General features: G+C 61.9%; 2 protein-coding genes across 2 annotated transcripts; both read left to right on the plus strand.

Annotated features, from left to right (window-relative positions):
• Positions 1-4,621: 4,621 nt before the first annotated feature.
• On the plus strand, positions 4,622-13,211 carry VPS45 (vacuolar protein sorting 45 homolog). The gene is made up of 15 exons (XM_070766735.1): positions 4,622-4,887; positions 4,975-5,109; positions 5,296-5,356; positions 6,636-6,715; positions 7,070-7,138; positions 7,705-7,842; positions 7,962-8,072; positions 8,174-8,308; positions 8,940-9,053; positions 9,159-9,326; positions 9,675-9,833; positions 10,017-10,124; positions 10,541-10,662; positions 11,703-11,834; positions 12,847-13,211. The coding sequence occupies exons 1-15, from the start codon at positions 4,795-4,797 to the stop codon at positions 13,190-13,192; spliced, it is 1,971 nt and encodes a 656-aa protein (XP_070622836.1). The 5' UTR covers positions 4,622-4,794; the 3' UTR covers positions 13,193-13,211.
• Positions 13,212-15,885: 2,674 nt separating this feature from the next.
• PLEKHO1 (pleckstrin homology domain containing O1) lies at positions 15,886-23,576 on the plus strand. The gene is given in 7 exon segments (XM_070766481.1): positions 15,886-15,957; positions 16,606-16,752; positions 18,452-18,592; positions 19,268-19,372; positions 20,277-20,378; positions 20,731-21,198; positions 21,200-23,576. Coding segments are annotated over 7 exon segments (1,251 nt in total). The 5' UTR covers positions 15,886-15,927; the 3' UTR covers positions 21,458-23,576.
• Positions 23,577-26,135: the final 2,559 nt, after the last annotated feature.

Below are 26,135 nucleotides of genomic sequence, written 5' to 3' on the forward strand. Positions count from 1 at the left end.
CTTTGCCAGCCGGAGGTGTTTCTGGGCTGCTCCGCGGCGGGTCCGGGGGCGGGGGGCTGGTGGAGCCCCCACCCTCCCTCTTTCTCGGGGGTGGGGTGGGGGCCTCGCTCGCCCCCACTTCCGAAAGAGCGGAGGCCCCACGGCGGAGAGGCTCGCGGGGGGGGGGGGAGGCTTGCCGTGCCTAGGCGGCTTCCCCCCGCTTTAACGCTGGGCCTCCCCGCCTGGCCTGTTCAGCACCGCGAGGCCTTCGGGACTTCAACTCCCAGAATCCCCCCCTTCACACACACACCCAGCCGGCTCTTTTATGCGAAGGCCGCAAGTGTTGGGATTGGCCCCGTTCTCAGGGCGGCGTGTGTTGAGCCGGTGGGCTCCCTGGGAGAACTGTGGGGTTCCATCAGGCGGCGTCCCGGCGTTTGCGGGGATTCACGTAGCTGCTTCCCTGGGAGCCTCGGGCGCCACGCAACACAGCGGACCAGGCCCTGCGGCAGCTCCCTGGTCTGGGTGGCCAGAACGCCAGGCACAAACACTCCCCCCCCCCCGACTCCTTCCTCTTCGCCTTCCCTCTTTCAACGCAGAGTGATGCAACTGCACAGAGTTTTCCCATAATATGGTGCTGTAGGGGTGGGTGTTACACCTGTCCTTTCAGAAGGTACTGCAGTTTGTACTTTTATTAAATGGAGACACGTGCACTGGGAGCAGGGCCTAAGTATGTCATTTGGCCTGGGATTGAGATATAAAGATAGCATCCTGTGAAGTAATAATGCACCATGAACTACTTTACTGACCATCTCAGGGTCTGGGAAATTGCTTTTCATTCCAGCCAGCCTTTTTGGTGTGGGCAAAGCCACCGTCAGAATAAACCTAAAGTACCATTCACTCTTGTTCTTTTAATACCTGGGCTCCAAGTGGCCTCTCTTCTGGGACTGGAAAGGGCCTTGCTGCTATTGGGCAGGAGGGCTGGAAACAGCTTCAGGAGAAGAGCCTTGCTTGGGTCAGCAAGCAGGTATCTTCTCCTGCATGAGTGAGTGGCCAGACATTGTAACTAAAGAGGACATCTGGTCACTTGTCAAAAGGATCTGAGACATAATACTTGGAGCCATCTCCCATGACTAATATTATATTGCTTTAAACTAGTATGTTACAAATATATTCATATTCATAGTCAAATTCTTCCCCCAGCATTCAGAAAAAAATAATTAAAATGCTTACTTCATTCCCTGGAAACCTGGGCGAATCTGGGGGAAAGGAAGTTGCAGAACCGCAGAGGATTCTTGGCCCTTTCACGCAGCTCTTCCCAAGAAGAAGAAGAAGACACCAGTCTTGGTCTCAGGACCTCGGTGCTTATCTCCCTGTTCAGTGTGAAAGGCCACGCGGCCCCCTTGGAAATCGCTGCTGCTGCTGCCATGAAATGATGAAATGTTTGTCCCTGCCAACAGTTTCTTGGAAACGGCCACACAGCAGTGGGCAGAGCCCTTATGCGCTCCAGACCCCTGCTCCATGGGGCCAAAGTGCTTGGCATTCTCCCGACCGTGGGCTGCCCATAGCGCTGACAGACCAGGCAGGCAGGATATGTATGGGGGGGCTTTCTTGAAGGAAAAAAATGAACACGCCCCCAGATTAAAAAGCCCCCACGGGAGACTCGAGTGCCCAGAGCTTTTTCAAAGGCTTCCCCACTGCTGTGGCCAGCAGGTCCAGCTGAGTCCAGCCAAGGCAGGCCTGCTTTCAGGAGTGGGAGGCCGAGGGGGCAAACGGGACAAGCTCTGACAGCACGCTCTATGCGCTAGGCGTCTGCGTTGTAGTTTCCAGCACCTGGACACACCTGCTGTGTCGCTCTCTTTCAGAAAAGGATTAGAAAATGCACCAAAATAAGGTTCATTTTTTTAAGAAGGGAAGTACAGCGCACATCTCTGCACTCTTCTCTCTTTCCAGATCACCCTTGTGCCTGTTTCATGGCCGGCCTTTCGTTTCATCTTATTTATTCTTATTTATTGGATTTGTATGCGGACCCTCTCCGTAGAGTCTTGGTTCAGCCATACGCGGGCATGTCTCTTAAATAAGACACTTAAAGACGCACAACACTTCAAACACAATTGTCCTGTATAGCTAACAGAACTGTATGGCTGCAGTGTGGGCTTTGAAGTATATTCCTTTTTTTATCTGCATTTTATTTCAGTAGGGTTTTTTGGAGTTTTATTTTAGAAGGAATCTAACCACCCTTTTCACGGGATTCTGCGCTGTGAGGATATTTCTCTGCCTCCCCCTCCTATTCTCTATGTCTGCACGACACAGTCACTGAAGGACCCCCCCCCCCTCAGACTTCCTCTCACGCACCAGGAAGACGGTGGAACCAAACTTTTCTTCCCATCCTCCTTGGTTGCAGTCAGGGAAAGGCCACCAAATTCTGTACTACCACACTGTGGACGTAGCCCTGCGTTTCCTTTCAACATCTTTCAGTGCAAGTTGGGTGTTCTGGGGTGGAGCTCCATTTGCCCCACTGTGTCCCCCCCCCCGTCCTCCGTCCCCCCAGTAGCACCCACCTGGTTGTAATCCCACCTTTATTATTTTTAGACATCATTTAAGGAGGAAAGCATAGCTAATGCCTCTTCCTCCCCCCCCTCCTCCTTCCCCCACAACAGCCCTGTGAGGTGGGCTGGGGCGAGAGAAAACGACTGCTCCAAAGTCGCCCAGTGGCTTTCCTGCCTCGGGAGGGTTTCCGGACTCCCAAGCTGGCTCTCCGTTTCCATCTCCTGGGAAGGACCCGTGCTCCCATGGAAGAGACTGGGCACACGTTGGTTGGTTGGCTGTCTCCAGACCCCCGAGGCCTTGGTCCCTTGGGCCAGAGGTCCTACGCTACCCCACCTCAAGACTCGTCCTCCCATTGCTCAGTCACAACAATGAAGCGGCAGGAACCTGTCTCCAGTCAGGGTGGAATGCGAAGAAGGATGATGGGTCACGTGGGCCCCTCAGCTGACCCAGAAAGTGAATTGGTGCCTTTGTTTCCCCAGGGATTGTTTATGTGCTGGACAAAAAGATCACTTGTCATCTCTGCGGGCGGAGAAATGTCCAGCAAAGGGAGGAGGCTCACGAGACAGGCCCAGATTCCGTTTTCTCCGCTGTTCAAAGACTTAAGTGCTGGGGTTTTGTTTCCCATGCAATGATAATAATAATAATAATAATAATAATAATAATAATAATTATTATTATTATTATTATTATTAATTAGATTTGTGGCTCACAACAAACAATACACAGTGTACAAATCCAACGTTGAAAAAGCAGTTTCCGAAAACCTTTATAATGAAAAGCAACCATACATAAACCTTAACAGCTGAGGGACATGACAATTTCTCCCTGCCTGGCGACACGGGTGGCTTTTCAGGAGCTCAGGTTTGTGCGAAAGGCAACTGGGGAGGAGGAAGCCATCTTGTCAGCCATTTGCACAGATCAGTAGGAAAAGGTTTCATTTGCCCAGGGCTGGCGAGGGCCGGACTACAGACGCGTGTCCTAGGATGACAGACACAAAGTACATACACCGCGCTATTCTTAAGTATCCGACCACAAGAGACCACAAAATGTATGGATTAAATGAGGGATGCCAAAAAGGCTGTGAGACTGACCAGAGGGGACTGGAGACCCAAACATCCCAGGACAAGCCTGGCAGCCCCCGGACAGCAGGGAAGAGCAGGGCCAGGGGTGACAGGAGGGCAGCATTTGGGGGGCTGCCCCAGAGAGGGGGAAGCAGGGGGTCGGGCTATTTCCCAAAGCGCCTGAAGGCCGGGGGACAAGGAGCAATGGATGGAAACCGAGATTCCACCTGGAAGAACCAACCCAATGGAACAGAAGCTGCCTTGGGAGGTGGCGGGAGCTTCATCGCTGGAGGCTTTCCAGAAGAGACGGGGCTGCCCATCGGTCAGAAATGGGGCAGGGTCTCCTGCATGAGCAGAGAAGGGGGAAGTTGGACTACAGGGGTCCATAGAAGAACTCACCCCCCTCCCTCCTTTTGGAAACGGAGCGCAGAGCAGCAGCACCACCTGGCTGGTTCACCTGGGTGCCCTTCACCTGTCTAGCCCCCCCCCCCCCTCCTCTGCCAGCAACACAACGCCTTACGCAACCGGACTTGAAGTCCTGGGCTCAAAGAGAGCTCAAAGCTACGTCGCCTTCAAGCACCTCTCTTAAAATCGCCTGCTGCGACGCCCTTCCGGTCAGCGACTCCTTCTGCTTCAACCACAACAACACACGAGCACACACAGCAAGTGCAAACAACCTGAGCGTGGAAAGCGCGACTTCAGCCCCAGGGCGCTCAGAGTCCGCGGACACCCCCCCCCCCGGAGCGGCCCTCCACCCGGTTCCCAGGGGGTCAGCGAGGGGGGGGGGCCGGCGCTGTGCCTATGGCCACCTGCCCCGATGTCCCCTCTTGTGGGCAGCGCCCGTCCTGTGTTGTGTGTGAGCGTCTATAAGCAACGCTGCGCACTTGACCACACGGGCAAATAAATAAATATAAATAAATAAATATAAATAAATAAATAAATAAAGGAGTGAGCCGCGAGGGGGGGGGGCGGATTTGGGTGGCGGCTGCGCCGGCCGGATGGCGCCCTCTCGTGGGAGGCGCCGGCAGTTCAGCGGGAGGCGGCCGAGAAGCCGAGCGAAGCGGCGGGCTGAAAGCGGGCTCGGGCGGCGCAGGCGCGTTCGGGCGGCCAGGGGCCTGCTGGGGTTTGTAGTTCGAGGCGGTGCGAGGCCGCCGCTCCCAGGGCCGGGCTCTTCCTCCCTGCGCGAGACCAGCGGGGAGCCGGCAAGATGAACGCGGTGCTGGCGGTGAAGCAGTACGTGTCCAGGATGATCGGCGACAGCGGGGCCGGCATGAAAGTCCTGCTGATGGACAAGGAGACGGTGAGCGGGGGAGGGGCGTGGGGGGGGTCGCGGTTGGAGTGCGGGGCGGCCTCGAGCCCCCTCCCTCCCTTGACTCGCTTGCCCCAGACCAGCATCGTGAGCATGGTGTACACGCAGTCGGAGATCCTGCAGAAGGAGGTCTACCTCTTTGAGCGCATCGATTCGGCCAACCGGGAGAGCATGAAGCACCTGAAGGCCATCTGCTTCCTCCGGCCCACCAAGGTAGCCCGCTCCCCGCTCCAGGCCCTGCTGCTGGGGGTCTGACTCTGCTCCCCAAAGAAGCCCCTCCCTCCCTCCTCAGACCACCTCCCCCGCCCCCTCCGTCTGGGGTTCTCTGGGGAGTGAAATCCTCCTTTGTGGGCTGACCTTGCCCCTCTTCTCCCTCATCGGGGTCTGTTTCTTCCCCAGGAAAACGTGGACTGTCTTATCCAGGAGTTGCGGAGACCCAAGTACGGCTCTTATTTCATCTGTGAGTCCAGGGGCCTCTGCCGCTCTTCCCTTCCTGCACCGCCTCCTCTTGCGCATGGCTGGGGGGTTGCATGGGCGGTGGGCTGCGAGCCGGAACCCTCCATTGCGGTCACTGCCACGACGGCTCACGGGGGCTTGCAGGGACGGCGCCACTTGGCTTCTGCACCTGGGGAGGCAGCAAAACCGCGCAGGACCCGCAGGTGCCCCCATGTTTCGGCATGCGCAGAAGCAAAAGACCCTCACCGAAACACGGTCGCACCTGCAGCTCCTGCGCGGTTTTGCTGCCTCCCCAGGTGCAGAAGCCAAGTGGTGCTGGCCGCGTAAGCGCTCACGAGCCGCCAGGGCGAGCGCAATTGAGCCTTCTGGCTTGTAGCCCAGCACTGGTCTGGATGCGCTGATGCCGGGCGGGGGCTGCTTCCCCTGGAGACAAAGGCCCTGGCCAACTTTCACCAGGCGGCACTTGGGGCAGCCGGGGGGGGGGGGGCCTCACATTGCAGGGCCTTTTCCTCCTTTCCCTGGCTGAGCCGTCTGATGATGATGATGATGATGGGGCCTTTAATTTGTTCACCTGGAGGGGGGGTCACTCTGTGCAGGTGAACGTTTAAGGGACCCTCACTGCCCGTGAACCTGTTTTGGGCTTTGCTCTTTCAAGAACCTGCCATCGTTGAAACCTAACAAAGTTTGTGCATCCTGGTCTTGACATTGTCTAGGTTTCTGCTGAACCTCAGGGGGCTTTTGGCAGCCCAGGCTGAATTTTCTGTAGGCAAGAAAGGGGAGTGGCTAGATGGGCACATAATTAAATTATACACTCCAGGTACCCCGCCTGCCACAAGGACCCCTAGGGGTCATCCTTGGCTTAAGTGGCCACATCCATCCCGGCCAGGGGCTTTTGACTACATGGTCATAAAACCCCCCATACAGTATTCACTCACAGAGCCCTTGGGATAGGGGGCTCTGGTGGGTTTTTATTGCTCTGGTTGTGGTCTGTCCATAGGATGGTTTACAATCTCCATAGAAAGGAAACTGTCTATCAAAAGACTAGATACATACATGACAATATATATGCTCTGATTCTGGACTACAGCGACTGGTTAAATGACCGTCCACCGAGGCACCACCTCTCCTAATGGGGTCTCCGGGTCAGCTGATGGCGGAGGAGTGGGCAGCGGGTGCTGGAGCCCCAGGCTAAAGGGCCCGTGGTGCGTTCTGCCCGCGCTGACCCCTCCCTCCGTCCTGTTCCCCCTGCTGCCGACCTCCCTCTGACCAAGGCCTCTTTTCAGACTTCAGCAATGTGATCAGCAAGAGCGACATCAAGTCCTTGGCAGAAGCTGACGAGCAGGAAGTGGTGGCTGAAGTGCAGGTAGGGCACCGTTGAGGGGGACCAGGCCCAGAGGTCAAGCCCAGCAGGTTCTGACAGGCTCTGCAGGACCAGTGGCGGGAATGTTGAGTGGCTTGGAGAAAGAGGTAATGGACGTTTTGAGTAGTTCAGAGGATGTTTCAAATGCCCCAGGGCGGGGAGGGCAGGGGGATCCCTCGGGGTGGGGGGGTGGGCAGGGGGGGCCCCCCACAGAACCCGTAGTTTAAGAACATTGGATTCCAGCCAAGCCGACAGTCGGGCAGAGGCCTTTGAAGAAAACTACAGCGGCACATGGTCAGGGGCCGGAGGGCGGCCAGCAGGGCAGTGAACCCTGTGGCCTCCTTTTCCTTTGGGCAGGAGTTCTATGGAGACTACATGGCTGTGAACCCCCACGTCTTCTCTCTCAACCTCCCTGTCTGCTGTCAGGTAAGCCCACTGTTGCCGGGCAGAAACGCGTGTTTGACGGGGGTGGGGACCTCTCCTGCCTCCGCCTTTCAGCCGTCAGTCTCTGGTTCTTTTGGGCTGACCGGGCGAGATGGCTGAGAATTGGACTTCGTAAAGACTTTAGCTGGGCCTTCTGCCCTTTTGGGCTCTTAGAGATCTTAAGGTGAACGAGTGGTCTTTGCGGGGGCAGTTTTGCCCTTCAGCCGCTGAGAACGAAGACGGTGTGACCCTGGGAGGAGCCCACCGGCTCTTTCTGTGCGTCACTGTGGGACGGACGCCTGGCGGAGGTCGGCTTTGGGTTGGCCAGAGCAAGCGCCACTCCAGCCTTTTCTTAGCGCTTAAATCAAAGAGGGGAGTGACGGCCAAAGAGCTGAAGTCCAGCCAAAGGGGACTTTCTTCCAAACTGCAGCCAGACACCTATCTGCGCTCGGAAGGGGGAGAAGCCAGAAGGGTCTCCCCAGGCAGGGCCCCTCCCCGATGATTCCTCTTTGGGGGCTGAGCCTGGGTGGCTCTTTGGCAACTCTGGGCCGTCCGTTTTCTGCCTGCAGGGCCGCAACTGGGACCCGGGCCATTTGTGTCGGGCCACTCAGGGCTTGACCGCCTTGCTGCTTTCCCTGAAGAAGTGTCCCATGATCCGCTACCAGCTCTCCTCCGACTTGGCCAAGCGGCTGGCGGAAGGTGTCAAGGTGCAGCGGCCTGTCCTTCCTGTCTGGGGGGAGCCCTTTGCCCCGCCCATTGTGGTGTTTTCAGGCCCCCCCTCCGTCCGTCCCCCCCGTAACAGAGGGACCTCTTTTGCCCCAAACAGCAAGTGATCACGAAGGAGTACGAGCTCTTCGACTTCCGTCGCACCGAGGTCCCTCCGCTGCTCCTGCTCCTGGACCGCTCGGACGATGCCATCACGCCTCTGCTGAACCAGGCAAGTGGCCGCCCCGGAGGGGAAGGGCTGCGCCCCCACGGCCGGGGTCTCCCTCCCCTTCCCAGGGGAATGACCCTGCCACCTTTCTTCCCTCTGCCCAGTGGACGTACCAGGCCATGGTCCACGAACTCCTGGGGATTAACAACAACCGCATTGACCTGTCCCGCGTCCCGGGCATCAGCAAGGACCTGCGGGAGGTGGTCTTGTCTGCGGAGAATGACGAGTTTTATGCCAACGTAAGAAACTGCAGGTCGTCATTTCAGGTTCTGGGTTCTAGTCCCTGCCACCAGCTGAGGCCTTGGGTTAAAACTGGGTTTATTCGCTCTGCCAAGTGGACCCTGGACGACACACACACACACACACATATACATACACACATGCACACTAACTGGATTTACGCCTCATCCTTAACGGGGGTTGTTTGGAACCTGCACCCAGTCGCTGGTTTAACAAACCATGGCTTGCTGTGATGTGCACGGTCATCCGGGTTTAGCCAGAGGCGGGCTGCTCCTGGTTCGCCCCAGTCCAGCCGAACGGGTAGCGGTGTCGGTGGGAGGCTCCGGCCACCCGCCTGGACGTGCCCCTGGACGATCAGCACAGAGCATTCGCTCCTTGGTGGGGGCAGCAGCCGGTGTGGGGGGAGGTGGGGTGGGGGCAGGTGGGTCGGGCCCCCTCAGTGCAGGCTGGAGCTCTGGGGCCCAAGGGGTGTTTTAACTGGGGTTCCGCGGGGGCTGCGTGGCAGGGGAGGGTCAGCTGGGACTCGGGGGGGGGGGCAGGGGACAGGGGGGGGGCGACGTACTGGTTCTGCCGAGGACTTGGGAGTTCTGCTCTGCCGTGACCCACCTGCCCCCCTCGGCCCCCCCTCAGAACATGTACCTGAACTTTGCGGAGATTGGCAGCCACATCCGGGGCCTGATGGAGGATTTCCAGCGGAAGAGGCCGAAGGATCAGCAGAGGCTGGAATCCATTGCAGACATGAAGGTTAAAGCGGGGGTGGGGAGGGGGGATGCCCTGCTTTGCCCGGCTGTGGGGGCACAGGGGGGGCGGTTGGGCCCCCGCTCTCACCCCTCCCTCCCTCCCCTCCAGGCCTTTGTGGAGAACTACCCGCAGTTCAAGAAGCTGTCCGGCGCCGTCTCCAAGCACGTGACGGTGGTGGGGGAGCTGTCCAGGCTGGTGGGCGAGAGGGTCCTGCTGGAGGTGTCCGAGGCGGAGCAGGAGCTGGCCTGCCAGAACGACCACTCAGGGGCCCTGCAGGTAGCTCCGGGGCCCTGCGCCCACACGCCAAGGGGCCGGAGAAAACGGGGGGGGGGAGGGAGCGGGGGCTATTTCCACACTGCTCCCAACCCTCAAGACCTGAACGGGCAGTTTCGTACCGTAGTGATGGCTAAGCCCTCAGGCCAAGGGCTGTTTTGGGATATTTATTTATCACTTATATATTTTTAATGCCGCCCTTCTCCTTCGACTCAACGTGTTAGCAACAGCACTTTTTAACAGAGCCGGTGGGAGATTTTGAGCCGGTGGTGAGATTTGAACCGCTGGCCTGCAGATCTAGCAGTCAGCTTCAGTGGCCTGCAGTCCCTCCCTCCCTCTCCCTCCCCATAGAGCATTCGACGGCTCTTGCAGAACCCCAGAGTGACCGAGCTGGATGCTGTCCGGCTGGTCATGCTCTACGCCCTCCGTTACGAGCGGCACAGCAGCAACAGCCTTCCAGGCCTCATGCTGGACCTCAAGAACCGGGGGGTCTCCGAGAGGCTGCGCAAGGTAAATGGCCGGAGGGAGGTTGGCCAGTCTCTGGCTGGATTGAAGGGTTCTGGCTGGGAGGGCAGGAAGTCCGCAGCCTCTTGAAACGCCCGCGGAGACCTGTAAGCGGGCGGTCAGGCGGTCCAGCAGGAGGGCCGTATTCAGGTCTCACTGAAGGGATCCCCCCTCCCCCTTCTGGAACAGCTGGTGCCGGCCATTACTGAATATGGAGGGAAGCGGGTGCAGACCAGTGACCTCTTCGACCCAAAGGATGCCGTGGCCATCACCAAGCAGTTCCTGAAAGGGCTGAAGGTATCCCCTGGTGTCCGTTGTCCTTAGCGATGCCCGTGCTGTTGCCCCCATAGCTGTGTTCTTACTCTGCCTGGGGGGGGGGGTGTTTGGGGGCTGCCTTTAGAGATGCAATATACCTTTAAGGGCTTTGGCTGGTCCGCCACAAGAGGGCGCCAGTGCTCTCTCCCGATGATGCTGATGCTGGAGGGGGGGGGGCAGTATATTCCGCTGGCTTCCTGCTGTGATGTGCAGAGTCTGGTGTGGCTTGTTCCCTGCTTTGTGCTTGTGTGTGTGTGTGTTTCTATGCACATGTAAATAATTGTCCCTCTTCCGCGTACGGAGACTCTGCCGTCACCACAAACTCTGTGGGAAGCGCAGGAGCCCCGGGGGGGGGGGCAGGTGGTGGTGGGGGGCTGAGCGTGTCTCCTTCTGTCCAGGGGGTGGAGAACGTCTACACGCAGCACCGGCCCCTCCTGCACGAGACCCTGGATCAGCTGGTCAAGGGGAAGCTGAGGGACAGCCAGTACCCCTACCTGGGGCCCAGCAGCCTGCGTGACAGGTGACAGGGCATTGGGGGGGGTGGGGGGGTTGCAAGGCTTTTGCGCATGCGTGGCCAGTGTGGGAACATCCCCCCCCCCCCCGGCAGAGCTATATCCCAAAAGGCAGGTCGTGAATTCGGTCTCTGCAGGGGTCACCGTGGGTCCTGTGGGGCAGCAGTGGGGCTCACACCGGCTTTTCCACCCACCGCCCAGGCGCAGAGGGCAGTGTCCGGAGGGGTGGGAGGGCGGAGCCATGCGCGGCTGCCGCTACCAGTTCTCTGAACCTCTGGCCGCTTCCAGTACACCTGGACCAGGCCGGACCGGAGTGCAGGGCTGAATAAGCCACTATAAGCCACTGGCGCAATGTCCACTAGCGGTTGCAACCATGGGATCGTTAGAATGGCTGGCAGAAATTATACGTCCCCCTCTAAGACCACGTCCACAAGGGACAGGACTGTGGAACCAAGCTTGAATTGGCCCCGAACAAAGCGAGACACAAAACCTTTGCCAGACCAGGCCCTGGCTGCAGCTCTCCCGCCTGGGACCCACAGAGCCTGTCGGACACGGACCCCTGGGAAAGTGTCCCTTCCCCCCTCCACTCCCATGGACCCTTTGCTTGGAGAACGGTGGGCGTCTCATGCCACCACGTGCCACCACGTCCTTCCTGCCAACCACTACCTCAGCTGCAACCACAACAACACAGGAGCACACCGCAGATACAACCCCGACTTTAGCAACAGGGCTCTTAAACGCCTGGCACTCCCTCCCCCTCGGAGTGGCTGTCCACTCTGGACCCCCTTGACCGACTCCCAGGAGTTCAGCAAGGGGGGCTGGGGGCTGCACGAGCGCACCAGTGGGCCTTCCGCCTCCTGTCCTCAGGCTCCCTCTGACCAGTGCCCGTCTATATAAACCACGTTCCTTGACCAAATAAATAAATATAAGTATGATGCCGCCAGACCGGCCTCTGCTGTGCCCGCCAGGCCTCGCCTATCCAGGGGGCAGTGGGGAAGGGGCCCGTCTCCTGCCCCTCTTCCCAGCACTCTGCCCGTGTTTGTTCCAGGCCGCAGGATGTTATCGTCTTCATCATTGGCGGGGCCACGTACGAGGAGGCCCTGACCGTCTACCACCTGAACCGTGCCACCCCTGGGGTCCGGATCGTGCTGGGCGGGACGACGGTGCACAACACAAGGAGGTGAGTGAGGGCCACTGCTCCCCTCCTCAGCCTTCCTGGTGGAGGGGGGGGGCTTCCAGGGGGCCTTTCAGAGGGGGAGAATTGTGGGCGGGGGCTGCCTTCAGCCCCACACACAGAGCCAGCTCTGAGAAGAGGCTGTGCCCCCCCCCCAGAGGGTCCCTTGCCCCACATGTGGGATGCCAAGTAGACAGCCCCCCCCCCGCAGCGGTTCCTCCTCTTGTGGGGGGTTTGACCCCATGGGGAAAAAGCGCCCCCCCCCTTGAAGGCTGCTTCCCTCCTCCCCAGAGGCGGCTCCTGCAGGAGGGAGGGAGGGAGGGGAGGGGGCTGCGCTGGGTGCCCCTCCAGGGACAGGACGGGCTTTCATTGCTCCTGGGAAACACAGTCCTGCCTCTTTTAAACCCTCCAGAGACGCCCAGGACCCCCAAAGCCTAAAAGTCAGAAGGCTCAAGGGGGGGGTCTCCTTCAGGTGGGGGGAGGCACAGGAGGGGTGGCCTCATGCCTTCCACCCCCCCCCCCACCAAGGAGGGATGGGTATGGAGCCCATCGCGTTGCCTGCCCTCCCAGTGGACCATGCAGCCCCCACCCCACCCCCGTAGTGACAAACACCCTCCCCCCAAGCCCCCCCCCTTGATGGAGAAAGGGGCTCTCGGACGTCAGTCTGGGCTCCTCGGAAGGGCCTGGATGGGTCGGACCCTTTCTCTGGCCCTGCTTTCGGAAGCGGTTTGCCCCCTCCCCCCTGGGGCAGATAGGTGCCCCCCCCAGCTGGGTCAGAGAGGTTCTCTGAGGGGGGGGAGGCCGGGCCCCCTTCTGCAGGAATCGCTGGCGGGGGGAGTTGTTCTGCTCCTGGGGCCCCTTTGCCCCATGTGGAGCCTGAGGGGGAGGGGCCGAAGCGCCACGTGGGTGGTCCTCCCCGCCTGGCGTGGCCCCCCAGGGGTGCGAAAGGGTCTCCGCTCTGGGGCAGCTGCCCTTCTCCTAACTCCCCCCCCCCCCGGTGTCTTTCTGTCTCCCCCAGTTTCCTGGAAGAAGTGTTGGGGGCCTCCCTCCGAGGACGGGGCGCAGAGAGCTCGCAGGGGGCGGGCCAGGCGGGGGGGGGGCAGGCGGCTGAACTGAGGCAGCCCCCCCTCTTCCCCCCCGGGGCTCTTCCCCCCCCCCACCTCACTCGGCCTCCTGGAGATCCTAAAGAAGGGCTGCGGAAGACCCCCTCCAGGACTCCCCCCCCCATTGCTGCCAGAGAGGGCACAGAAGGGGTGGGGGCTCCCTCTGCCCCCCCTTTCATGCTCCCTCCTCAGCTGGTTCTCTGCCTCCTGGGCTGGCAGGTGGGCTTCCGTCCCCCCACCCCCCTGTGTGCGCTCCAATAAAAGGACCCTGTGGCCGAGACCCCCCCTCCCCCGGCTTCTTCTTTGAGACGGGTGAAGACCTCTGGCAGTGGGGCTGCTGCGGATGGGGGGCACCCCCGGGGGGGGTTTGGGGGCAGCCCTTGTGCCCCATCCGGGGTGGGGGGCTCATCCGGCCTGACCAGGGACACAGCAGAGCTCTTCTGTGGGCTGCAAGAGCCCCCCCCCCGGATACTCCTGGCCCCCTCCCCAATCCAGGGGGCGGGGCTTTCTGCCCCCTGGTTCCTGTTTCAGAGTTGCTCCACTCTGGTGTGTCCGTGCGTGTGTGAGTGTGTGTGTGCATGTGTGCTGATTTCCTGGGCCCTTCAAGTTCCATAGGAGCAGGTGGGGGGGGGGTGATGCTTCAGGCTGGGCGTGGGAGGGAGCCGGTCAGCGGGCCCCAGCCCTTGACCAGAACTCTTCTTCTCATCAGGAGAGAGCGTGAGAGGGAGGGTGGACGGCCGTCCTTGGACTGGAGGAGGAGGAGCCCCCAGTGGCCCCTGGGGGGTGGGTTAAAGCCCAGCCCGACTTTCCTCTGGCACTGCCCTTGTGGGGGGGGCTCACTGCAGGGAGGTCGGGAAGGGGGGAAGGAAATCACTTGACCCCAAGGGGGCCCATCCTCTCCCTCCTCCTCCTCTTGAGGCAACAAAGGGTCTGTCTCCTTGATGGCTTTTCCTTGAGGGTCCTCAACCTAAGGCCACAATTGAGCCCAACATTTCTGTCGCAAGGCAGGACAGTTGTTAAGGGGGTTGTGAGCCATTTCGCAACCTGCCTTGCGGTCAACCTGCCCTCCCCACCCACTCGACCGTCACAAGTACCAGAGGGTTGCCGAGTCGTCTGGATCTTGACCACGTGACCGGGGGGGATGGCCGCAACGGTCCTGAGTGCGAAGGACGGCCCCTTTACCTCAAGGCCAGGGGACAGTCTCTGAAGCGGAGGGTTGCAAGGGTCTCTTCACTCCTCCTGTCAGAGGTCCAGAGTTGGTTCGCTGCTTCGGAGGAGGTCCAGTCCACCAATAAGGACCCCCACCCGCCCCACAGAGCGTTCAGCCTCCCCTCCAGTCTGTCAGAGGGGGAGGGGGAGACGAGGCCCCAACGGTTCCCTGAAGCTCTTGCCTGTTTGACGACGGGGGTCCCATCAGCCGCCCCCTTGTGAGCGACGGGCCTCTCCTGCCCTCCCCCGGGGACAACGGCTGGCGACCGGGACTCCGGCCACGCACGGGACTCCAGCCGGTGGCCGCCCTCCCCACCTCCTGGGCGCTCTGCAGGGGGGGGGGGGGGAGGCCCTGAGGGCGGATCCCGTGATTGCACCAGGACAGCCACGGCGGGCAAGGGGGGCACCTGGGCCTCGGGGGCATCCGGTGGCTCCCCAACCAGGCGCTTCCCTCCAGCCAGCAGCCCCTGCCTTTCTCATCGGGGGGGGGGGATGGCCGCCCTCCTGCTCTGAACCAGACCTCAGTTTCCCCTCTGGGCTTTGCAAGGGGGGGGGAAATTGCCTCTTCTGGCTCTCTCTCCCCCCATAGATCTGCCAGGGGAGGGAGGGGGGGCGGGACAATTTCTTTTTCTGCCCCCCCCACCCCCACTTGCTTCTGCTGTGGCTTCAGCACTCGTGCCGGTCAAGGCCCAAAGCAAGGCTGCGATGGCTGAAGAGGGACTCGGGAGAAGCCCCTTGGCCATTGCCTCCTTCCCCGGACAGAGAGAGAGTGGCTGGCCCAGAGATGCCCCACTGGCCTGCCTGGCCTAGAGTGGGGCTGGAGCTCAGGGCCTCCACTTTCCAGCCTGGTGCGTTGACCAGCCTGGAGGGCCTGGTGATGGAGCGGCAGGCAAGGCCCACCAGCGGATGTCAGCCACGGAGGGAACGGCCGCCGGAAGAGGGTCTGAGGGGCCTTGCTTGGAGGGAGGGAGGGGGGTCTGTGCCCATCTGTGAGGGCCAGAAAGGCCTGTGTGCCAAGGTGACCCTGTGAGGGGTCAGCCAAAGGACCAGCCCTGCCTGCAGCACCTTCTCTGGCCCACCCGCAACCCCCCCCCAGCGGCTGCCCCTGTGGCTCAGGCGGCCTTGGGCACCGTGGTGGGAGCCTCTTCGTCCAGCCCTGGCAGAGTCCCCCGTGCCCCCCTCCCTGCGCTGCCTCGGCCCCTCCCCTCCCCTCCCCTCGTGGATCCCGCAGCCTGCAGAAGGAGGCTCTGTGGTGGTGGGGGGCTTCTGCTTTGGCTGCACACCCAGGCCCACCCACCGGAGGGAGCACCTCCCCCGCCTCCTCCTGGGGGGCCCTGGACCCTTCTTCTTCCAGGATGGAGGGGGCAGCCGGGGTGCGTGTGTCCGAGGGAGCCTTGCCTGTACCGCCCCCCCCATGCCCCCCCCAGCCCACTGACTCCCAAACAAAGGAGACAGGGCCCCTCCCTCCCTCCCTCGCCTCCTCCTTTCCTGGTGAAAACGTCACTGCTCGTCTGGCTGTAGATGGTGCTGGTGAGCCCGGAGCGCCCTCCCCTCCATGCCCAGGCGAGGGAGAGGGGGGGTTTCTGGGGGTCCCTCTGCCTGCAGAGATGTGGGGGCGTCCGAGGGGCCTGGGGACTCCCTGGGGCTTCCCTTGAGGAGGCCTTCTGCTGCCCCTCCCCAAGACCCTCAGTTCTCTCACCGGCAGAGACCTGCGCCCCCCCCCTTTCCCAGCACACCCTCCCCCCCTTCCCTCCCCCTCCCCCTCCTCTGGGCAGCTGCATTGAGGAATGATGAAAAAAACCAATCCGGCTAAACGGGTGAGTGGGTCTCCTCTGCTTCCTGGGCAGCCCCCCCCCTTCTCCTGGGGTGGTGGTTGTCCGCTTCCTCCCTTGGGTCTGTGGACGGGTGGTGGGGGTCCTGGGGGCCAGCCCTCCCTTCCCCCACCCCAGAATCCACCTCCGGCCTCTCCGGCCAGCCCCTCCCCGGGCGGAGGGTCTCCATCCATCCATCCCCAGAGCCCTGCCTGCCCCTGTGGGGGCCCCTCTCCACTTCCCTCCGTTGGGGGGGGGAATAGCTGGACACGGGCTCAGCCTGGATTTCTGGGGGGGGGGCTCCATCGCTTGCAATTGTTGTGGGCCTGGAGGAGCGGATCGATTCCAGCCCCCTCCCTCTCGGAAAGCAGGTGTCGGCCTGCTTGTTTATTCGCCTGACTTCATTTCGCCTCCTTTGTAATTGTGGTGGTGGTGGGGGGGGTCTTTCTTTCTTTGCCCTGCGCAATTGCCAGCGTCCCAGGGGCTTTGGGGAGGGGGGGCTACCCAGCGTCCCAGGGGCTTTGGGGAGGGGGGGGGCTACCCAGCGTCCCAGGGGCTTTGGGGAGGGGGGCTGCCGGCAGGGGAGGGGCCAGAGAGGCGCAACCCCCTCACTGCTCCTCACTGCTTTTCTCCTCCCCCCTTTTTTGAATGCAGGGGGGCCAGGAGGGGAGCCAGCCTCCGGTGCAGCCCGAGAAGGTGGGCTGGGTCAGGAAGTTCTGTGGGAGGGGCATTTTCCGGGAGATTTGGAAGAATCGGTTTGTGGTGCTGAAGGGAGACCAGCTGCTCATCTCGGAGAAGGAGGTGGGTGCGAGGTGGCGGGCATCCTCCAGCCGAGCCCTTCCGTGCCCCCCCGCCCCCTTGCATTTTCAGGGGAGGGGGCCTGAAGGATGTGGTTCTCTTGCTCAGAGTCTGCTCCTCCGGTGGGTGGGTGGTGGGAGAGGAGGGGCCGCCAGCTGGGCCTCTCTTTCCTCTGGGAGGGGGGGCTGCCCTTTCGTGGCCCCTTAAAGCCCACACCGGGCCAGAACCTGCCCGAAGCTCCTCCCGGGGGCTGAGGCCTCGGGGCCCAGGCTGGAGCCCACAAGGGGGGGGGGGTTGGGGTCTGGGCTGGCTGGCTGGGCGAGGGTCCAGGCAATGGGTTATTGCCCCCCCCCGAAGCCTTTTTCTGGCTCCCACTCCCCCCCCCCGCCAGCCCTCTCTTCCCCTCATGGGAGCAGCCCCCCCCCTGAAAGGCCCCTGAGCAGAAGGCCGGTTCCTGCCCCCCCAAGAGGCTGGGGGGGGGGGACACAGGATGGGCATTCGGGAAGCCTGGGGCGAATTTTGCATGCCCCCCCCCCATTGTTTCCTGTGCTGGGTCCCCTTCCAGCGAGCGTCCCTGGAGACCTGAACCGGTGTGGGGTTTGTGCCCCCACTCGTTCTCCCACACGAACCTTTTGTGCCCAGAGGTTGCTTGGACATGTCCCCCCCTCTCCCGATGCACCTCCGTTGGATGAGGAGGGGGCCGAGGCCTTGCTCACCTGCCCTCCCCGGCATCGGTTTTAACCCATGCGCCCTCCCTTCCCCTCCTCTGTTCGCGCATTTAAGCCCCCCCCCACAGCCTCCCACTTTGAGGCAGGCCGCCCCCCACCCCCAGGACAGGAGCCGTGGGCTGAGGCGGCCCGTTCAGACCCCTCCTCACATCCAGGCAGGCTGCGCTTAGACTCCTGCTGGGCTGGGGCTGAAGGGGCTGCTCAGGCCCCACGGAAGAGACCCCTCCCCCAGGATTGGCTTCCCAAAAGCGGAACCAGGTCTCTCGGCTGGGGGAGGGAGGGAGGGAGGGAGGCGGAGGGGATGTGAGCTCCAATTGCAAGTCATCGGATATCAGGCCGGTCAGCTACGGTGGGGGGGGGGAGCAGGCTGCAGAAGAAGAGGAGGAGGCTGACCCCCTGCTGGTCTCTGTGCAGCCTGGAGGGGCCCCTCCCGCCCACCCACCCACCCACCCACCTACCTGCGTGGGGCCAGAACCAGAGCCCCCTCGGAGTGGGAATCCTTCCTTTTCCCCCTCTGAAGAACAAAAGGGGGGGAGCTCATTGGTTTGATTGCAACCCCTCCTGTGGAAGAAGGGCCCCTCCCCTCCATTTCTGCCTGGGGGGGGGTCAGGGCCCCTGCCAGGCCAGAGCTGCTGGCTTAAATCTCTTCTCCTTTAAACTTTCCCCTTCATGCAAACTGGACACCCGCTCGAAGGCCACGAAACCTTGCTAGGCAGGCCCCCTCCCCCACCCCCCATTGGTCCTTCCTGAGTTAATTCGTGTCCTGAGAAATTCCGTCCCTCCCCCCACCCTCTGTGGGATTCGGTGGCTAACGGGTGTGTGTGTGTGTCTTCGCCCTTTGTCCCAGGCCAGAAAATAACTCCTGGTCACTACGTTGGGGGGGGGGGGCTTGTTTCCATGCCTGCGTTAAGAATGACCTGGGTGAGCTCTTGTGTGGAGGGAGCCTGGTGACCCTGCGGCCTCTTCCCCTGCAGCCCAGGGATGAGAAGACCCCCCAGGAGGCGTTTGACCTGAAGGACTACGAGAGGTGTGAGGAGCTCAGGAAGCCCAAGAGTCGCAGCAAGAGGAGCCACTGCAAGTTCTCCCTGACCCACTGCAAGGAGCCTGGACACACGGTGAGCGGCACACACACACACACACACCGCCCCTGGCCCCCCTCCCTCCTGGCGGGGCATTCAGGCCCTGGCTTGGGTGGGTGGGTGGAGCCTCTCGGGCGAACAAACCAACGGCTAGTATCCCCCCTCCCCCCCTGCCCTGGACGTGGGGCTGGGCTTCCCGCTCCCCTTCCCCAAGCGGGCCTGCTCCTCCCACCCCTTGGGGCCCCCAGTGGGAATTCAGAGAGGAGGGGTCCGAGGCTTGTGGGGTGATGCGGCCCGCCCAGTGCCCAGATCCCCTTGACCCCTGGCCTTGCGGCCAGCCCGTCCCGGCTCCCTCCTCAGGAAAGGGCAGCAGCCCCGCCCTACGTCCATCGTCGGACGCCCACCCTCTCCACCCCCCTGGTCCTCTCAGGGGGTGGCCCCACGCTCCTTTCCGCTGGGCCTTGCAGGTCCATTTTGATTTATTCCTGGCTGCGTCGTAATGATGTGTCCCCCCCAGGGGTCTTGGGTCCCAGTGGCCCTGAGGATGACCGGGACGGGTGGTTGCAGGCGCTGCGATAAGACGGGCAGGGGGGAGGGGCGGCCCTGGCTTCCTCCTCCTCGTGCGCATGCGGGCAGACATCGCCTGGGACCGAGGCGAGACGGGTCAGCCTCTCCGGGGCTGCCCATGACGCCCCCTCCCCTCTCCCTCAGGCCCCCACCCTGGTCTTCCTGGCCGTCAGCCCCGAAGAGAAGGAGTCTTGGATCACCGTGCTCAACTCTGGCATCCTCCGGGCCAAGAACCGCATCTTGGACGAGGTGAGCAGCCGGGCTCTCCGGTCGGCCTGCCCCCTCTCGGGGGTCCAGAGGGGGAGAAGCCCAGGACGGTGCGAGAGAGGCGCCCCCAGCCCTCCCGCTGGCTTGCCCCTGTGGGCCTTGTTCGGGGCAGGGGCCGCTCGTCCAGACAGGGCAAAGGCCCCGCTTGCTTTCGGCCCATTTCCTGGAAGGGAGGGGGCCTGGCTGCAGTGGGGGGGGTCTCCATTCTCCAGAGAGCCCAATGGGCTTCCCCAGAAATAGGACCCTCTGTTGGGCTTATTTTGGGGGGTGGGGGGTCTTATTATTCCGTGGCTCCTGTTGCCGCCTTTCCTGGTTTCCTGCTCTGCCTCCTTAGCCCCCCCCCCAGCAGAGGAAATGGCCCGGACCAGCCGTGCCGGGGTTTAAGCCTTATTTTGGGGGGAGGTCTTATTTTGGGGGAATTTGGAGGCTCCAGATCTCTGAATGGCTGAGTGGGGGGGGCACACATAGAAATTAAAAGGGCAGGAAACAACGGAGAACAATTTAGAAAGGGGGGGGGCACCAGGACCCCCTTCTTTTCTGACTCCCCAGGCTCAGCCACTTTAGGTCTCGTGCACCAACCCCCAGAATCCCCCAGCCGTGCCAGGGATTGAGGGGGGGAGGGGGTGGGGGAGGGGGAGGGCTCCTGTCCGTTCTCCTCCTTGCCCCAGAGGGGACCCGCCCGTCCCCGAACGAAAGGCTCTGCCTGGGCCCCCTAACGGGGGGAGCTGACCCTCTCCCACCTCCCCAAAGAAGGGTGGAGCTGCAGTCTGCAACTGGGGGGATGGAGGGGGGGGGAGGGCGTCTCCTCCCCGTTGCCCCTGCCCAGTCGCGCCCAGTGGGGTTGTGTGGCCTCACACAGGGGTTTGTGTTTGTGACCCCCCCCCAGGTGACGGTGGAGGAGGAGAGCTCCCTGGCCCACCCCACCCGGAACAGAGCCAGGATCCAGCACTCCAGGCGGCCCCCCACCAGGGGACACTTGATGGCCGTGGTAAGTGGGGGTTTTGGGGGTGACAGCGGGGGGGGCAGCCCTGATGCGGCTTCTGCCTCCCTGTCCAGATCCAGCTGCAGGTGGGTCTGCCTCCCCACCCCCCACCCCAGAGGAGAGGCAGAGGGGAGGCTGGGGGGGATTTCCTCCCCCTGAGCCCCCCACCCCCAAGAAGCTGCTCCAGCTCAGGGGATTCAGCCACCGGCTGCAACGGCAACGGCACACGGAAGCGGATCCCGGGTCTTGGGGTTTCGCACCAGGATCCCTTTTCCGTGGTCCTTCCGCCCTTCCTGGAGAGTCGGGGGGTTTTCACACACGCTCCTTCTCCCCCCCCAACCCCCAACCCCCTTTGCAGACCTCTACCTCGACCTCTGACGGGATGCTGACCCTGGACCTGATCCAGGAGGAGGAGGAAGCCTCCCCCGAAGACCCCTGCAGGGGGCAGAGTCTCCAGGGGGGCCTGGACAGGCCAGCCGCCCGTTTCTCCCCAGGCCGGAGGCGCTCGGATTCGGAGGACGCCAAGGACTCGGAGAAGAGCAAGGCCGGCAGCCTCCCGCGGAGGAAGAAGGTGCTGGCCCTCCGGGAGGCCCCGGCCAGAGGAGCCATGTCCACCCCGCAGGTGCCCAGGAAGAAGCTCTCCCGCCTGCAGAAGACCAAGTGGGCCTCCATGGAAGAGATCCTCTCCTCCCGCTGGGACTCCCAGGCCTCGCTGAGGGCCGGCCTCGAGGACCAGGAGCCCGACCAGCTGGCCACCATACAGGAGCTGGTGGCGCTGCAGCTGGAGAAGACGCGGGGCCTGCTGGCGGAAGCCGGGGGCTACGGGGCAGAGGCGGGGGGGGGCCTCGGCTGCTGCCCCCGCCCCCTGTGCGGCCCCGCCCTCCCCCCTTGAGCTGGACTCGGCGGCCACCGTGCGGGAGGTCCGGAGGCTGCTGGGCGAGGCCTCCTCCAGCTGGAGATGGGCGCAGGAGGTGCTGCGGGAGGCCCAAGAACTGAGGCAGCTCTACCGACAGCTGTGCCCCTCCCGACCCACTGCGCCCCCACAGAGCCTGCGGCTGCCCCAGCACAGGAGGAGCCTCATGTGAAGAGGGAGAGTGGGGCAGCCTCTAGGGAGAGTGGGGCGGCCGGGAGGGAGCGGAGGCCCAGGAGCGGATGTGCCGATGGGATGGACGGCCCTTCGTGCCGGCCCCCATCCTTAGTCCCTCCCTCCCTCCCCCCACCCCCTTTACACGTCTCCCAGGCAGCCCCCCCTCCCCCCGTGTGTCCTCCCTGTCCGCAGCCCACAAACGGCCCCCGTGGTTTTCTCAGTGAGCCCCTTTCCAAGAGAGACCTCCGGCCCCCTCCTCCCACACCGATGCCCCTCGCGTGCGCCACCCTCCCAAATGCCGGGAGACGTGGGCCGCCCCTCGTGGCCTCCCGTGTGTCTCACCCCCCCCCCCCCGAATCCTCTGTGGCTGCTCTGCCAGTCGGGGGGGGGGGTTCCCTGCTTGGGCCCAAGTCCGGCTCCAGAGGCGAAGGCAGGACCCTGCCGGGGGCTGTTTTCCAAACACGATGCAGGGCCGGGTCAGCCAGGTCCAGACCGAGGTCCAGACCGAGGTCCAGACCGAGGTCCTCGACCGGAACCAGGGAAGCAGCTCCTGCCCTCGATGCCGGGCCGTCCCGGTCCAGGGGCTGAAAGTTCAGGTACCTCATAAAATTGTTCCGCTGATGTCCTGGGTGGCTTTGGGTCTCCCCCCCCCCACGGTCACTTTCCTCCTCCCGCCTCCTTCTCAGCACCACAGGAGAAAAGTGGCCGGAAGGGCCCCACGCCCACCCACGCTGCTCCCGGACTCCTTTAGCCCCACACCCTCTGCTTCCTGTGTCCAGAGGTCCAGAGGTCACCTCGTCCCTTTGAGCAGAGTCCCGTTTCCGTTTTGGGGACAGGAGTGTGTCTTCTGTGGCGGCCCCAGTGCTCTGCCCCATTGACCCCCATCGGCCAGTAAGCCCAGCCCCCTTCCGCTTCGTTTTTCCGTCCCTGACCCTGAAGCCCAGCGGAGACTGTGCTCTTCCTGCCTTCAGAGGGGCCGCCGGGCTGTGTGCGCGTGCGTGTGTGCGTGTGTGTGCGGACGTTTGAGGTCCATAGGATTTGTCCAGCCAGCAAGACCGACACTAGAACGTGCTGCTTTCCTTGAGAGAGTCACCCCCTGCTCCCCCCTCCTGTGCTCATCGCTCACTGCCCAAGGCGGCAGGACCGTGATGGCGGTCAAGTGGCGGGCAGGCCGCAGGGCGTGCAGAGGCGTTGGCTCATTACCGGCCCTTCTCGCCCTCCGGAGAAGGCTCTGGGGCGCTTCCACGAAGCCTCTGGTGTGCGGGCGAGGGCCCAAGGGCCAAACCGGAGCTCTGGAAAAACAGGCCCCTTCTTTGCCCCTTGGGCCCTTCTCGGTCTCCCCAGGCTCCCTGTGGTGGAAGGTTCCCCTGGCGACTGCCTCTGGCCGGCCTCCTGGTGCGGGGGTTCAGCCGGGCGCTGGGAAGGGAAGACTCGGTCTGTGTGGCCATTCAGGCACCTTCACGCCCTGGCCGGTGACCCCCGTCCTGCTAAGCAGGGCTTCCCCCCCCCTCTTGGGGTTCCCACGGGTGGCCCTCTCTGCCCAGGCTCCACTAAGGGAGGGGGTCAAGGCCAGAATCATCCCTCCAGGAAGGGGGCTGGAAGTGGGCACAGCCCTGTTGTGTTACCTCTGCCCCACAACAGGACCTTCCAATTGGCCTCAGGCGCCTTCCTTTGCCTCCCCCCCCATTTTTTTTAAGGGAAATTCATTTGCCCCCCTCTTCTTCCCCCCCAAAGTTAGGACAGCCTGTTGGGGTGGAAGTTACCTTTGTGCTCATTTTGCAGCCCCCCGAGTTTTCTTAGGGACTAGCTACATTCAGAAGTCAGATTCACACTTCCGAGTCTGTAACAAGCAAAAACTCAGGGGCACAAAGCCACGATTATCACACAGCTCAACACAACCAGAAAGAGACCTGTGGGCTGGTGAGGCTTAGCGCAACAGAGGAATCTGGAAACAAGCGATTCTCCTTCTCCGCCCTTGGCCCTCGGGACAGGCCCCGGGTCACCGATAGCCGTGACGGAGCCTTTGCCGTGGGCAAGAACGTGGTGAAGGGCCCATTGAGGCACGTGGGCCTCTTCCAGGAGGTGTGGAGGAGGGAGGGTCACTGAAGCTGTGGGGGGCGGGGGGGCAGAGGCACCTTCACACACTTGGCAACTTGTGGGCTTCAACCCCCAGATTTCTCCAGCCATCAAGTCCACGTAGAGGGACATTGGTGTCTTCTTTTAGGTCAAGCCGCTCCGGGGGGCTTAGAAGACAGCCCAGACCTATAAGCCACACGGGGGGCAGAGCATGCAAACCCCATGGGAATCACAGGGGTAAAAGAAAGACGCACGGACGGGGAGCGGGGAAGGCGGCTGTTCTCCGCTGCAGCTTGTTGGGTTGTGAAAGTTGGCATTGCAGCGATATGTATTTTAGTGTGTGTTTCCACTGTTCCAAAGTAAAAGTGACTCTCACGCCAAGGGCTGCCTGCCTGCAGGCCTCCTTCGGTTGGACGGCATTCTGTGGGTGTGTGTTTGCCCCGTAGGGCCCTCCGCGTATGGCTTTCCCTTCGGATCTGTAGGGCTGACCCACTCTCACACTCTCAGGTTGCCCCTTCCTCGTCACCAGGTGAGAGGGAGCTGAGGAGGCCTGCTCCCCTTGGGGCTGCCCCTGGCCAGGCGGGTGCATCCACGGAGGGCCCACCCCCCACCCCGGTGCTCTGGGAAGAGGGGGAGTGGAGGGGGGGTGACTGCTCCTGTCCCCTTTGGCCTGCGTGCCTGAAAGCCACTTCCCAGAATTTTGATTCGTCATTTGAGTCCAATGAAATCCCTTTGGTTCTTTTGGGTCTGAGCTGACGTGGAAACGGCTCCCGGCTTCCTCTCTCCTCCTCCGGGGGTTTTCCTCCCACGCGTAGACCAGCTAGCCCTCCGTAGCTGCAGCCCCCCACCCAGTCTCAGAGGGTTCAGGGCTAGGCTGGAAGAGGTTCTCAAAAGCCCCAACCAACCCCAGGTGCAGATATCTGGGAACCACTAGGTGGCAGCAGAGAGCGAGAGATGGGAAATTGGCTTCTTGCTGCCATCTTGTGCCGGTCTGTATCATAGCAGTCCTAACTGGATACCTTGATTATGTTGTTGTTTGTAAGCAATGTGCTTTTGTTTACTTTTTCTTGGGGGTTTGTTGTGTGACTGTAAGTGAGGAAACAAGTTCTAGATTCCAGCTACGGTTTTTCCCTCCTCCCAGGGTCCAAGCTAATGACCATTGCATTTTGGGAGGAGTCTCCATGCCGGGTGCCCCCTGGCGGTTCTTGGCCGGGCGTTGGCATAAGAGGCCCCGTTGAATCAGCCCCACAGCTCAGGAGCAACGGCCGAAGCCCTGAAGGGGGGAGGGAGAGGGGGCGAGGGAGTTGGGGGCAGCAGCTTGTGTTCCCTGAGGGGGGGGGAAAGGGGGGCAATACGCCCAGAGAGGATCCGTGGGGCTGTGGGTGGGTGCAACAACTAGGTGTGTCTCCTGCAAAAGTCAGCAATGCATGTGCAGTGGCTTCACCCCCCACCCCCCCAATATGTGATCCCTGCACAAAAGCCCCCCCCCTCCCCTCCCATGTCCAACCTGTGTAAAACTCCCTCTTGGATTGGGACAAAGAGTTGAATGTCGCTTCCACCTGCACAACTGTGAAATCCTTTGATGCCTGTCAGCCTCTTGTCATTTGCTGATGCGTTTATACTGAGGCAGAGAAGACAATCCAGGAGGAACCCTTCAGTGCCCCCCCTGCCCCCCCTTCCTTCCTCATTTGCTTCAGAAGTTCTGGGGAGGCTAAGAAGCGGATTCGTTTTTTAAAGAAATCTATGCAAAAGGCTTAACGAAGTCCTTTCCCCCTCTCCTCTCTCTCTCCCCCCCCCCCCCTCCTGGGCACCATGATAGCCTGCATGTCCCCCAGACGATTTAAAAACCCCCCACCCCCATCGCCCCCGGGAAACCTGGACCAGAAGGTCTCGGTCTCCTCTTTGCCTCTGCGTGGAGCTTCCTTCCCTGTGGGGCTGCAGGCCTGGCAGAGAACTTTCTTTCTTCAGATCACCTTTGTGTGTGTATGTGTGTGTGTGTGCAACAGGGCAGCTGCTTTGCCAGGGGTTCTCGCATGCGGCAGGGGCACTGGGGGGATGCTCTGCTGGGGGTCCAGCCCCTGGCTTGGTCTCTGCCAGGCTGCTCCCTTGTGAGGGCTCCAGGCAGGGCCCTTCCGGCGGGGCCTCTGCTGCTGGGGCCCCTGGGAGCCCTGCCTTTGCCCGGCTCCTTCCTCCGGGCCTGGTGGCTGTGGCCGAGCCTCCCGTCAGTCGGTGCCCTGAGCGAATCAAGCGCTGCATCTCAAGCTCTGCATCTGCCTCTTTGGAGTTGTCTTTCTTTCTTTCTTCCTTCCTTTCTTTCTTCCTTTCTCTTCCTTCCTTCCTTTTTTCTTCCTTCCTTCCTTTTGTTTTCTTCCTTTCTCTCTTCCTTTCTCTCTTCCTTCCTTCCTTCCTTCCTTCCTCTGCCCCAGAAGTTGGTTCCTGAGCTGAGAGGCGTGACCCACTTGCATTTAGGTTGGTTTCGGGAGCCCGTTTCTTCTCTCCTGCCCTCAGCACCTGCCTCGTCCGAGGAAGCGGACTCTGCACTGATTTTTACCTAGGAAAAAAACAATTTTTTTAAAAAAAACAGTCCCTCGTGTTCTCTG

The sequence above is a fragment of the Erythrolamprus reginae genome, chromosome 13 (assembly GCF_031021105.1).
Source record: "Erythrolamprus reginae isolate rEryReg1 chromosome 13, rEryReg1.hap1, whole genome shotgun sequence".
NCBI classification, from domain to species: domain Eukaryota; kingdom Metazoa; phylum Chordata; class Lepidosauria; order Squamata; family Dipsadidae; genus Erythrolamprus; species Erythrolamprus reginae.

Excerpts from the sequence above, each read along its gene's own strand:
- VPS45 (XM_070766735.1), top strand. The coding sequence starts at position 4,795 with ATGAACGCGGTGCTGGCGGTGAAGCAGTACGTGTCCAGGATGATCGGC. Across the intron at positions 7,843-7,961 it reads GGCTGGCGGAAGGTGTCAAG|CAAGTGATCACGAAGGAGTA; the intron begins GTGCAGCGGCCT and ends TGCCCCAAACAG. Across the intron at positions 10,125-10,540 it reads AGTTCCTGAAAGGGCTGAAG|GGGGTGGAGAACGTCTACAC; the intron begins GTATCCCCTGGT and ends CCTTCTGTCCAG.